The sequence below is a fragment of the Loxodonta africana genome, chromosome 5 (genome assembly GCF_030014295.1).
Source record: "Loxodonta africana isolate mLoxAfr1 chromosome 5, mLoxAfr1.hap2, whole genome shotgun sequence".
Taxonomy (NCBI): Eukaryota; Metazoa; Chordata; class Mammalia; order Proboscidea; family Elephantidae; genus Loxodonta; species Loxodonta africana.
In genome coordinates this window covers 34,574,480-34,587,971 of record NC_087346.1, presented here as the reverse complement: position 1 = coordinate 34,587,971, position 13,492 = coordinate 34,574,480, and the positions used below count along the sequence as shown (strand labels likewise).

Sequence of the window (13,492 nt, the reverse complement as noted above, 5' to 3'; positions counted from 1 at the left end):
TTCATATATTTAATCTATTTCATTATGTAAATAAATTTTGATAATTCATTCTGCATTTCAAATATTTTATGTAGATCTGTTCCGTTTATTCTCTGTGACTATCCACTTCTGTCTTTTTAGCTTCCCGTTTTGACTCTTTTAACTTCTCACCACCCTAACTTGACTATTTAATTTCAATCACTTCCTTGCTAAAGATATTTTTAGGCAGCAGATTCCTGAGTATTTAAAGTATACTTTGGTTTAGAATTTATCTGTCTTCATTAACAGAGAAGAATATAAAAATGTAATTTTGGTATTTTAAAACATGTTGAACAAATTTAGTTATTTGCTTTAAATAATGTTCTATCAGGAAAGAGAGAGATTCAAGATATAGCTCCCAGACATGTGTCCTAATCTCTGATTATGTTCTTAGCCTTATCTCTGGCTTTGTGCCAGACCCAAAACATCTTATCTGCCTCCACATCTCAGCTTCTCTGCAGAATGAGTCTAATATTATTCATACACGGCTTTTTTTTTTTTTTATTCCAGGGAGATGAGCTACTGGCTAGATAATAAAAAAAAGTTACAGGAAATTTTGACTCCCTGCTGAAAGTTCTGCTACAAACAAGATATTCCTACACCTTTGCATTAATAATTCCAAGCCTAAGCAGGAATGTCAATGACTACCAAAAACCCAGTGCCGTCGAGTCGATCCCGACTCATAGCGACCCTATAGGACAGAGTAGAACTGCCCCATAGAGTTTCCAAGGAGTGCCTGGCGGATTTGAACTGCTGACCCTTTGGTTAGCAGCTATAGAACTTAACCACTATGCCACCAGGGTTTCTGTCAATGACTAAGGGGTGTTTATTATGCTGTTTACATTCAGTTATTTGTTAGGATTGTAAGTCCAAGAAATAACATGGAGAAGTTGCTTACTTCTTCTGACAGATTTTGACAGATGGGTGCTCAGACAGCTCTCGGACTGATAATTTGATTCCAGAGCTTTGTTTTTCATTCATTCAAAAAAAAGCTATATTCTCCTTGAAGTTGGAGACCATGACATGCTGATAATATTTCAACTTGTTTGCACCGCTGCTGCCTTTTCCACCAAAGCCTCCACAAATAAAACTTTCAGAACACAGTGTGAGCTAAAGAAGAAACCAGTACTTGTATCGCTTAGCACATTAAACCAAACACTGCTTCCATGCTTCCACCAGGAGCTAACAGAGGAATTAGGTGAGCTAGAGGCCAGCTCAGATGAGGAGGCGATGGTAACCACCAGGGTTGTCCGCCGACGAGTGATTATTCAGGTACCAGCACTAAAGTACTGCACGTCCGGGATAGTTCTGTCCCTGGTAACCCTTAGAGAGTGACCAACCTGGAGCGGTCAGGGCTTGGCATGCTTCCTGGTTAGTGCATGGCCATTTGAAAGCAGATCCCATAACTCTTCTAATTTTTCTTTAAAAAGAAATGCGGTGGTAATGACATTTGCAGCCTACCTCCAGGAGATAGTGAGCGAGCAAGGTTTGCCTTCTTCAGTTCCACACACCTCACCTCGCGCTTGTCTGGTTTCATTTGTTTTTTTGAAGTTTTACCTAACTTTTCATTAGATTCTCCTAAGCATGTTATCCCGCACCTTTTTTTTTTTTTTAATTCTTTTAAACAAATACTTAACAGGATTTTGGCATCTCAGCAGTGCTTCTCAACTGTGCCTTTAATTTTCTAACATTCTTTATGTATAAGCACTTGGCAGTTAGTTCCTCAGAACTGGCACCAAACACTAAGTGGCCTGTTTCTTTCAACTGTTTAGGGAGATGATATGCCTGACATACCACCCGAAACAGTCACCGAAGAAGAATACATTGATGACCACGGACACACTGTGGTGAAGAAGGTATTGTTGACTCTATGCTAAGTTGGTTGATTTCAAACCTTCTGTTTAAAATGTATCAGTACCATGGTATCAAAAAACAAGACACATGAATAAAATGTATTTCAGGTTACTAGAAAAATCATTAGGCGGTATGTATCATCTGATGGCACTGAGAAAGAAGAGATTACAATGCAGGGAATGCCACAGGAACCTGTTCACATCGAGGAAGGGGATGGCTACTCCAAAGTTATAAAGCGTGTTGTACTAAAGAGTGACACCGAACAGTCTGAGGTGAGAACGTCTCACATCCTCCAACGCTAGCTTACAAAAGGGTTAAAATAGAGCTCAAAAAAGATAGACCAGACTGTTTATTCATATTTGTCTCACTTCTGCTTGTTCTGCTTTTAGTTCCACATTCATTTTTTTTTTTTTTCCATGATTCTGTGTAGTCTTTTAAAAACCATCAGGGAGATTTGTAGCCATGTTACTCGTCTTTGTCATTCCATTCTCAAGTTACTTCACGTTGACCACAGCAGAAATCCAAAAGTCAAATTTAAAAAGAAAAAAAAAATTCGCATTTGCTCGGCAAACCAGAAAAACCAAACCAAACCCATTGCTGTAGAGTCGATTCCGACTCATAGCTACCCTATAGGACAGAGTAGAACTGCCCCATAAAGTTTTGAAGGAGCGCCTGGTGGATTCGAACTACTGACCTTTTGGTTAGCGGCTGTAGCACTTAACCACTATGCCACCAGGGTTTCCTTACAGGGCAAGCATTATGTTATTTAGAAACCAGGTACAAGTATATCACTGGTACTTATGCCTCTTCAGCACACTAGTCCTCTGTAAATCACATTGGATAAATATTTGATATTCAAAACTTCTGCATTTGCGGTCACTAAAGGCAGGACCCAGAAACTTTTTGATTTATTGTTTTATTTGTCTGTTTTACTTCCCTCTTTCAGGGATATTTTACTCATTTTTGACCTAATTTGTGACATTCTCACAGTTTCACATTTGTTCACATCCTCAAATTCTTAATATTGTAGATGTGAGAGTCTCTACACATCTTCTGCAGTTTCTCATAGCCTTGAGAGTTCCTTCTTTGAAGGTTAATTGTATCTTCATAATGCCAAAACAAAACATTTAAGAGTGGGGAAAGACAGTTCGATCCATAGGTTGTTACGTCTACATTACACTAAGCAGCCAGTTTCTTATTCATGAAACTTACTGATAAATTTTGCTCAAGTGACTAATAAAGTGGTTGATTTGGTGCCTTGTACGTGCAGGCATCATATAGACATTACCGAGTAATTGTAGTTTACTTTTTTTTTCTTACTCTGCCCTTCTTTTCCAACATACAGTTTTCTGGAAGGCCGGTGTATAGTACTGTGTTTGATATGTTTTTTTTAAACACAGAAGAATTGATTATTGTTACATTTTGACAGTCAGAAATTATGTATTGTGTGTCCTTCATTCATTAGGTAACTTTATCTGAACCCAGCATTTTGTCCAGTACCTCACAATTTCAGGCTGAACCAGTGGAAGGCCGTAGAGTCAGCAAAGTTGTTAAAACAACCATGGTACATGGAGAGAGGATGGAGAAACACCTGGGGGATTCTAGTTTAGCCCATGATCTTCCTTCAGCCAAAGATGACTTTGAAGAGGTATAGAAGTATCATCATTTTGTCTCTGTGTCTATTTTATGTTTGCTTTGTCTTTGAAAAGAAAATTGTTTATCATTGCGTCGTCTTATACATGAATTCATGGAAGACTGCAGAATAATTCAAGAGGGTAGAATTCCTATTTAAATAACTTGTACAATGAAGTAGTGTTTCCCCAACCTATAATGCTCATCAGTGTTACCTCAAGAACTTTGAAAAATCCAAATGACCAGGATTTGCTCCTGCTGATTCAGAATCAGAATCTCTAAATTCAGGGCATAATTGTACATCTTGTTTTAAAGTCCCAGACGTGACTTACACTCCCAATGAATAAGGGAAGGAAATAAAATATGTTCCAAAGTATCTTTGCTAGCTAACCTTCTCAAATATTGCCAATGATAGACATTGAAAAAAATACAGATATGCTCTGTACCCATAAATTTTGAAAAAGCATTTCGAATTCTTTAAGGCCTGATTACCAGCAATTAGTAAAGTATCCACAGTGGCAGGTCCACAAATCCTTGCTACAGTCCAAAATCCAAAGACACTGAAAACCAAAACAAGTTTTATAAGTTAGCAGCAAACTGATTTGGCAGTAAAACCTGATCTGAACTGACAGGGAGGTATTTATGGTCTTTTTTTTTTTTTTTTTAAATATTACTTAGAGTGAGCATTCGTGTTTTTCTGCCTATAAGTGAATTTGTAATATACAGTATAGATATCATATTGCTTTTCTAAAATTAAAAAAAAATTAATTTCTGAAACATACTTGGCCCAAGGATTTCAATAAGGAATCATGTAATGTACAAATTTATACAAAATAGTTTTTGCCATTGAAACAATTTTAAGTTAAATGCTGTATGTGTATTCTCTTTTCTGCCCACCAAAGGTATTGAGACTATAGATGAATGAAATGTGCTGGGATGTTTAAAAGGATATCTTCTTTAAATACGTTTATTTCTTCATGTTGTGGCAGTAGGCAACCTGGGACTATTAAAATATGAATTATCTGAGTTATAGACTTTGTGCCATTTTTGTTTGTTTGCCTGGTTGCTTCTTTTTGCCTCTGGTCATTTTATTTACATTAGATTCTCCACTGGAGAATGGTTGAGACAGAGGGGAAACTAAGAGTCCATCAGTACGGACGCTGGCAGCAGCTTTTGTAAAGTAATATAACACATCTCCCTTAAAAATAGGAGAAATTTAAGGGACTTGTTAAATAATACTTGGTACTTAGCTCTGTTACTAAGAATTGTATGTATTTTTTTATATTGCAGATTGATTAAGCATAATATTAGATTTTCTTACGGTGGGGTTTTGTCTTTTTTTTTTCCCTACTTCAGGCTTTGAGTTATACAGGTAGCCACATGAAAGTCCACTTTCCTAGTTTAGTAGAGAATGAAATCCGGAAAGAGGATGGATCCATAATTAAAAGGTTTGGGTTAGCATGGAGCAACGCTTTGTGAACTAACACTATTAAAAAGTTTTGTAATTAAAAAAAAATAGCGCCCCTAAATATACCCTAAAATCTCCCGGGGACTGCTGTCTCTCCTTGTAGCTGGCTTTTGGTCAAGTTATATATCTGCTGTTGTGTCATACCTAGAGCATCCCCTTGATGCTTTAAAAGTAGTATTAAGGCACAGTGCCAGTGATACACATATTGACACAGCCTGACTCCCTGGGTTTTAGCAAGCCACCCATTTATTTGTAGCCAACCAGCTAGGGTAGACCATTGTGTTGGTAGATTTGAAGAGCGTAGGAAAAGAAATCTAATCAATTGCTCGCAAATTAATCTTTTGACCAACTACATTCAGCTAAATATTAGTAAGTCATTACTTGAATTGTACATACTTTCTTTTAACAAATGGTTTCATGATTCTGCATGTGAGTGGCAAATAACATGAGCATGATTTTGATATCCGTGAACCTGAATGTAGCTCGTGATGTTGAAACCAAGGCTTTGAGTATGTTAAGAAAATGTTATGAAAGCAGTGAGCAACACATTTTTATGCATATAACAGGGGCCTGGCTGTGAAGTTGTCTAGTCTGCCCCCCTCTCCATCACTGGTTTGATGTATGACTAGCAGCACTGTAAGTATTGAGATAAATAGTGAGCAGACATAATGGAAATCTAAGTTACTGTTGTGCTTTTCACTCCATTGAAAAGAAGGGAACGATTGTCATTTATAGTACTCTGCAGTGCTATTTTAAGCCTCTAGAACATAATAATTATGTTCCTGCTTATTGATTTTAATTCCAGCAAAATTAAAGGTTGTGTCACAATTCCACCCTCCAATCAAATGGAAAAACCAGCAGCAGCTAGGAGTTTAAAACAGTGTAATTGTTCTTAGAACTTTAAAAATGCTACATGAATTAAGGATAAAGTGCTTTTTATACTCTATTTTAAGTCTTTCATCCAGTTATTCACCAGGACCCAGGCAAACCTTGCATGTTCTAGCTTCATGGGATCATCACACTGAAATAAATTTAAAGACCAGTTCATCAAAGTTCTCATTTTTAGCAGGAGAAATTGAAGCCAGGGATGTCCACAACTTGATATAGTTTGCACAGCTTGTTAGTGGTAGGACTTGATTTGTGGTGTAAAACACTTAGTCTTATACATTCCTGAAGACATTTTGCTATACCCACTGCTCCCCTGTTAAACATATGAAAAGTCATTCCTTTACTTGAATCTTATGCATTTCATTAACACATTCACATACGTATGTGTGCACAAAATACCAGGAAATATCATTTGATAGAGGCTTATCCCCAACACCAACATTGTAATCTCTTCTGTTAGCTCTCAGAAAAAATAGATATTTGCCTGTTTAAAGAAAAATAATCTTCTTTAAGTCTTTGGGACCCAATTTGACCTTTTAAGCAAGAGGAACAAATTTAAGCTTTCAGACACAAAACCATCCGAGTAGTATGAAACAAAGGGAGAGAGGGGATAAGAGAGCAGGAGAGAATAAGGAAAAAGGAAACAACTTTAGCTGTTTTTTCTCTGTGTTCTCCCAGTGAAAACAAGAAATTTCAGAATTATTCTAGCCTCCTTTTTCTCTCCTTCCAATTTTCCCCACATCACTCATTGAATTCTCTCAATACTTTAGTTTTTTTATCAGTCCCCTTCTCTGTCTTCTCAGTTGCCACACTCTTATTTCAGGCTCTCACCTCTTTTTTCCTATAGCATTGCAGTCACTTCCTGACTGGTCTTATGGACTCTAAGTCTGTTCCCTGTGATCTGTTTAAAACAAAAACCTAATCAGATGGTACCTCTGCTTTCACTCCTTCAAAGGCTCTGCATAATATTCTGGATAAAATTCGAACTCTTTAGCCTAGTACACAAAGCTCTTCCCAATCTGTTCTCTACCTGTCACTCCTACACGCCGCACTTCACACGGTGCCCTGAGTGTATCGTGCTGTTCTCCTACATCCTGCTCTCTATCATTCAAAAGCTCCTCCCTTCTACAAAACACATCTCAAGGTCCCTCTTCTGGGTTCTGCCACTCCACTCCCACCACCAGTCGAATTTAAATTGCTTTTTTTTTTTAATGCTCTCATTTTACCTGTGTTATTCACACATTCATTCAACAAAAATTCATTGATTGCCTACTACGTGCTGGGCTTTCTACTGTGCTGTTAGGACCCATCCATTGCCCATTACAATGGAATCAATTTCAACTCATATACATGACACTGTGTTGATTTACGTGTATCTCCTCCCCACTAGAACATAAGTTGCCTGTAGACAAGATTCTGTTTGAATACAGCCTCTAATGGATGGATGGAGGGAGGGAGGGAGGGAGGAAGGGAAGGAGGGAGGGAGGGAAACCTTTAAGATTAACTGACAGTGTTCCGTATAAGAGACAATGCTCCTTATAATCACCAAAGTATTTTTATTTTAATCATTTTATTTAAAAAAGAAAAATCTAAGATATAATATAACCTCCCTGCCTTCTAAAAAAAAAAAAAATACAAGGAGTTTTTGACCCTACTGAATCACTCACTCTGCCAATCACCACTCCTCTGTCAGTTTGTTAGACTGTGGTGGCTTGCCATTGCTGTGATTCTGGAAGCCATGCAACCGGTATGTCAAATACCAGCAGGGTGACCCATCATGGACAGGTTTCAGCAGAGCTTCAAGACTAAGTCAGACTGGGAAAAAGGACCTAGCAATCTACTTCTGAAAATTGGCTAGTGAAGTGAAAACTTATGAATAGCAGTGGAATGTTGTCTGATACAGTGCCAGAAAATGAGCTCCTCAGGTTGGAAGGCACTCAAAATACAACTGGGGAAGAGCTGCCTCCTCAAAGCAGAGTCCACCCTAATGATGTGGATGGAGTAAAGCTTTTGAGACCTTCATTTGTTGACGTAGCACAAATCAAAGTGAAACGAAATAGCTGCAGACATCTATTAATAATCAGAATGTGGAATTTACAAAATAAGAATCTAGGAAAATTGGAAGTTGTCAAAAATGAAATGGAACACTTGAAGATAGATATCCTAGACATTAGTGAGCTGAAATAGACTGGGATATTGGCCACTTTGAATCAGACAATCATATGGTCTACTATGCCGGGAATGACAAATTAAGAGGAATGGCATTACATTCATTATTAAAAAGAACATTTCAAGATCTATCCCAATGTACAACACTGTGAGTGATAGGACAATATCCATACACCTATAAGGAAGACCAGTTAATATGACTATTATTCAAATTTATGCACCAATCACTAAGGCCAAAGATGAAGAAATTGGAGATTTTTACCAACTTCTGCAGTCTGAAATTGATCCAACATGCAATCAAGATGCATTGATAATTACTAGTGATTGGAATGTGAAAGTTGGAAACAAAAAAGGATCAGTAGTTGGAAAATATGACCTTGGTGATAGAAATGACACCTAAGATCACATGATGGAATTTTGCAAGACCGATGACTTATTCGTGCCAGATATCTTTTTTCAACTACATAAACTACGATACACACGTGGGCCTCACCAGATGGAATATACAGGAATCAAATTGGCTACCTCTGTGAAAAAGACGATGGATAAACTCAATATCATCAGTCAAAACAAGGCCAGGGGGCTAACACAAAACAGACCATCAGTTGCTCATATGCAAGTTCAAGTTGAATGCTGAAGAAAATTAGAACAAGTCCATGAGAGCCAAAGTATGACCTTGAGTATATCCTACCTGAATTTAGAGACCATCTCAAGAACAGTTTGAGGCATTGAACACTAATGATCGAAGACCAGGCAAGTTGTGGAATGACATCAAGGACATCATAAGTAAAGAAAACAAAAGGTCATTAACAAGACAGGAAAGAGAAAAAAAGACCAAAATAGATGTCAGAAGGGTCTCTAACTTGCTTTTGAAAGTAGAATAGCTAAAGCTAAAGGAATAAATGATCTCATGAAAAAGCTGAACAGTTTTCAAAGGGCAGCTGAAGAAGACAAAGTAGAGGATTATAATGAAATGTGCAAAGACCTGGAGTTATAAAAGTGAAAGGGAAGGGCACACTTGGCATTTCTGAAGCTGAAAGAACTGAAGAAAAATTTCGAGCCTCAAGTTGCAATATTGAAGGATTCTATGGGCAAAATATTGAAAGATACAGGAAGCATCAAAAGAAGATGGAAGGAATACATGGAGTTACCGTACAAAAAAGAATTGGCCACTGTTCAACCATTTCAGGAGGTGGCATATGATCAGGAACCAATGGTATCGAAGGAAGAAGTCCAAGCTGCACTGAAGGTCTTGGTGGAAAACAAGGCTCAGGAAATACCAGTTAAGATATCTCAACAAACTGATGCAACACTGGAAGTGCTCACTCATTTATGTCAAGAAATTTGGAAGATAGCTACCTGGCCATTTCACTGGAAGAGATCCGTATTTGTGCCCATTCCAAAGAAAGGTGATCCAACGGTATGTGGAAATTACTGAACAATATCATTAATTTTCCTGAAGATAATTCAAAAACTGTTGCAGCAATAGAGGGTCCTGGACAGAATGAGAGAAAATTGTAGAACAAAACATCAAATTCACAAAAAAAAGACACACTTACTGGTCTGACAGAGACTAAAGGAACCTCTTAGTCTATGGCCCTCTGACACCCTTCTGACCTGGAACTGAAGCCATTCCCGGGGACCACCTCCCAGCCAAACAATAGACAGGCACGTAAGATAAACAGTAACACCCAAGAGGAACGTACTCCTTAGAAAATCAATTATTGACGATCAAAAGGGCATTAATTACCCAAAATCAAAGATTAGAAGGCAAGAAGATGTAGAAAATTAGGGTGAAAGAAAATGGAGAACCCAGGGTGAAAATGAGGAGAATGCTGACACATTGTCGGGAATGAAACCAAGGTCATGAAGCACCTTTTGTACAAACTATCAAATGGGAAACTAATTTGCTCTGTACACTTTCGCAGAATGCACACACACACACACACACACACACACACACACAAGCAGTTGCAGCAGTGCACTGACAGGGAACTGCCAGAAATTCAAGTTGAATTCAGAAGAGGACATGGAATGAGGGATATAATAGCTGGTGTCAGATGGATCTCAGCTGAAAGCAGAGAATACCAGAAAGATGTTTACCTGTGTTTTATTGACTATGTGAAGGTATTCAACTGTGTATATCATAACAGATTATGGATAACATTGTGAAGAATGGGAATTTTAGAACACTTATTTGTGCTCATGAGGAACCTGTACATAGACCAAGAGGCAGTTGTTTGAATAGTGCAAGGGGATACTGTGTGGCTTAGACTCAGGAAAGGTGTGCGTCAGGACTGTATCCTTTCACCATACTTATTCAATCTGTGTGCTGTGCAAAGAATCCAAGAAACTGGACTATATGAAAAAGAAGGTGGCATCAGGTTTGGAGAAAGACTCATTAACAACTTGTGATATCCAAATGATACAACCTTGCTTGCAGAAAGTAAGAGGACTTGAAGTACTTACTGATAAAGGTCAAAGACCACAACCTCCAGCATGGATTATAACTCAATGTAAAGAAAACAAAAATCCTCACAACTGGACTAATAAGCAACATCACAATAAATGGAGAAAATGCTGAAGTTGTCAGGATTTCATTTTACTTGAATCCATAATCAATGCCCATGGAAGCAGCAGTCAGGAAATCAAAGGACCTATTGCATTGGGCAAATCTGCTGCAAAAGACCTCTTTAAAGTGTTAGAAAGCAAAGATGTCACTTTGGGACTAAGGTGCACTGATCCAAGCCATGGTATTTTCATTTGCCGCATATGCATGCAAAAGCTGGACAGTGAATAATGAAGACCGAAGCATTGATGCCTTTGAATTATGGTGTTGGTGAAGAATGTTGAAGCTACTGTGGACTGCCAGAAGAACAAACAAGTCTGTCTTGGAAGAAGTACAGCCAGAATGCTCCTTAGAAGGGAGGATGGCGAGACTTTGTCTCATATAGTTTGGACATGTTACCAGGAGCGACCAAGGTCCCTGAAGAAGGACATTATGCTTGGTAAAGTAGAGGGTCAGCGAAAAAGAGGAAGACGCTCAACAAGATGGATTGACACAGTGGCTGCAACAGTGGGCTCAAACATAGCAAAGATTGTGAGGACAGCGCAGGACCAGGCAGCATTTTGCTCTGTTGTACATAGGGTTGCTATGAGTTGGAACCACTTCAATGTCACCTAAGAACAACACAACAGCAAGGAGAAGAACTGAGAGTAAAGGAATGACATAATCATTTTCAAGCAGGGATACAGGAAAATAATGTTCTGAAAAATAGAACTATAATAGTTATAATCTTTTTTCTCAAGTAAACACCAGTCTGATGAGGGAAACAAGTAAGCAATCTGTTAAATGACAGTATAAAACATACAATGTGCAAATAAAGTATGTGGGGTTCAGGTAGTGAGAGGAAGGATTTCTCTGTCCGTTTTTTTTTTTCTTTTTAACGCTTTCCCTTCCTTCTTTGCCATCTCTAGATGAAGCCTCAGCAATTGTGGCAAAGTTCTTCTCTTGTTTGGAGCTCTAGTGGCACAGTGGTTAAGAGCTTGACTGCTAACTAAAAAAAGAAAAAAAAAGGTCAGCAGTTCAAATCTACCAGCTGCTCCTTGGAAACACTATGGGACAGTTCTACTCTGACCTATAGGGTCACTATGAGTTAGAATCAACTCAACATCAACGAGTTCCTGGGTATTGATAGGATAATATTCCAGCTTCCAAAGATCTGTTTGCCATGGAAAAGTTCTTCAAATACAATTTTTTGGAAGTTTTGGTTGGGCTGGAACTCTAAAGATCAAGCTAGCAGCCAAGGTGTTTTAAGTAAATTACATTAAAAAACCATTTGTCTGGCAAACAGTACTTAAAATCACTATTTCAGGATGAATCAAACTCTTTTAAATCAGTGTAAATTAATCAAAACATTAAAGCTCCATGGTTACTGTCTTAGTCATCTAGTGCTGCTATTACAGAAATACCACAAGTGGATGGCTTTAACAAAGAGAAATTTCTTTCAACACAGTAAAGTAGGCTAAAAGTCCAAATTCAGGGTGTCATCTCCACGGGAAGCCTTTCTCTCTCTGTCAGCTCTGGAGGAGGGCTCCTTGTCATCAGGCTTCCCCTGGTTGAGGAGCTTCTCAGGCTCAGGGACCCTAGGTCCAAAGGACGCACTCTGTTCCAGGTGCTGCTTTCTTGGTGGTATGAGGTCCCCAGCTCTCTGCTTGCTTCCCTTTCTTTTTATCTCTTGAGAGATAAAAGGTGGTGCAGGCCACACCCCAGGGAAGCTCCCTTTACATTGGATCAGGGATGTGACCTGAGTAAGGGTGGTATTACAATCCCACCATAATCCCCTTTAACATAAAATTACAATCACAAAATGGAGGACAACCAGACAATACTGGGAATCATGGCCTAACCAAGTTGACACATATTTTGGGGAGACATAATTCAATCCATGACAGTTACTTTTGAGAGAATTACAGCAGGTTTTATTTATTTGAATGGTAAATTTTTTTAAAATATCTCTGTTCCAAAACATGCTTTTTAAAATCCCATGAATCATTTCAAATAGGAGAACCATGTTTCAAACAATGTCATGATACAATGGCTGTATTTGCTATATTAATGGGTCAGTGTAGAAATATCTAGAGGCAGGACAGTAAGTACCCTTCGCAGGCTGAGCAGTACTTTAATATAATGGTTACCCCCACACCTGTCATTGTGAGGTGCCTTCAAGTTTATTCCTACTCACAGCAACAGCATGTGACAAGAATAGAACGGCCCCATATGGTTTTTTAGGCTATAATCTTTACAGTAGCAGTGTGCCAGGACTTTCTCACACAGAGCCGTTGTGTGGGTTCCAAACCACCAATCTTTTGGTTAGCAGCCCAGCCTTTAGCCATTGTACCACCAGGGCTCCTTTTACCCCCACAGTTACTGGCTGCCTTTTAGGAGTGGAGAAACATCACAATTGTCTTTCTGCTTTCTTCCAGGACAACAATGAGTAAAGCCAGTACCCAGAAGAGGGCTGTGGTGAAGGACCAGCATGGAAAACACATTCACTTGGAGCACCTGGAGGATGTACCAGAAGCATTAGACCAGGACGACCTCCAGCACGACCTCCAGCAACTCCTTCGGCATTTCTGCAAGGAGGACTTGGAGCAAGAGGCCAAATAGGGGCTGCCCAATTCTCACACCAGAAACCACATACTCACTCAATATGCAACTTCCCGTTTCATTATCGAAGTGACCGTAACTGGCCTCATTAATGGGATACCCTGACATTTCCATTTTTGGCAAATACACTGCATTTTTCTTTAGTTTTCCCCATCCTTTTTAACTGTCCGCTAAGTTGTGACCAAAGATAGCATCCTTTCTTCTGGATGCTGTATCCACTACTTTGTTGTGTTTGTGCTAACCTGGGAACTGGCCACCTCCATTGTTCTTTGCTTCTGCACAAGCTCCATGAA

At 38.8% G+C, this 13,492-nt stretch overlaps 1 protein-coding gene across 1 annotated transcript in view; it reads left to right on the top strand.

The window, feature by feature from the left end:
* Positions 1-13,118, top strand: part of ANK2 (ankyrin 2) — a 240,754-nt gene extending 227,636 nt beyond the window's left edge. The window contains exons 41-44 of the mRNA XM_064286268.1: positions 1,791-1,874; positions 1,980-2,144; positions 3,338-3,520; positions 13,016-13,118. Coding sequence (XP_064142338.1) covers positions 1,791-1,874; positions 1,980-2,144; positions 3,338-3,520; positions 13,016-13,030 — 447 coding nt within the window. The 3' untranslated portion in view covers positions 13,031-13,118. The remainder of the gene's footprint in view (positions 1-1,790; positions 1,875-1,979; positions 2,145-3,337; positions 3,521-13,015) is intronic.
* The last annotated feature ends 374 nt before the right edge of the window (positions 13,119-13,492 follow it).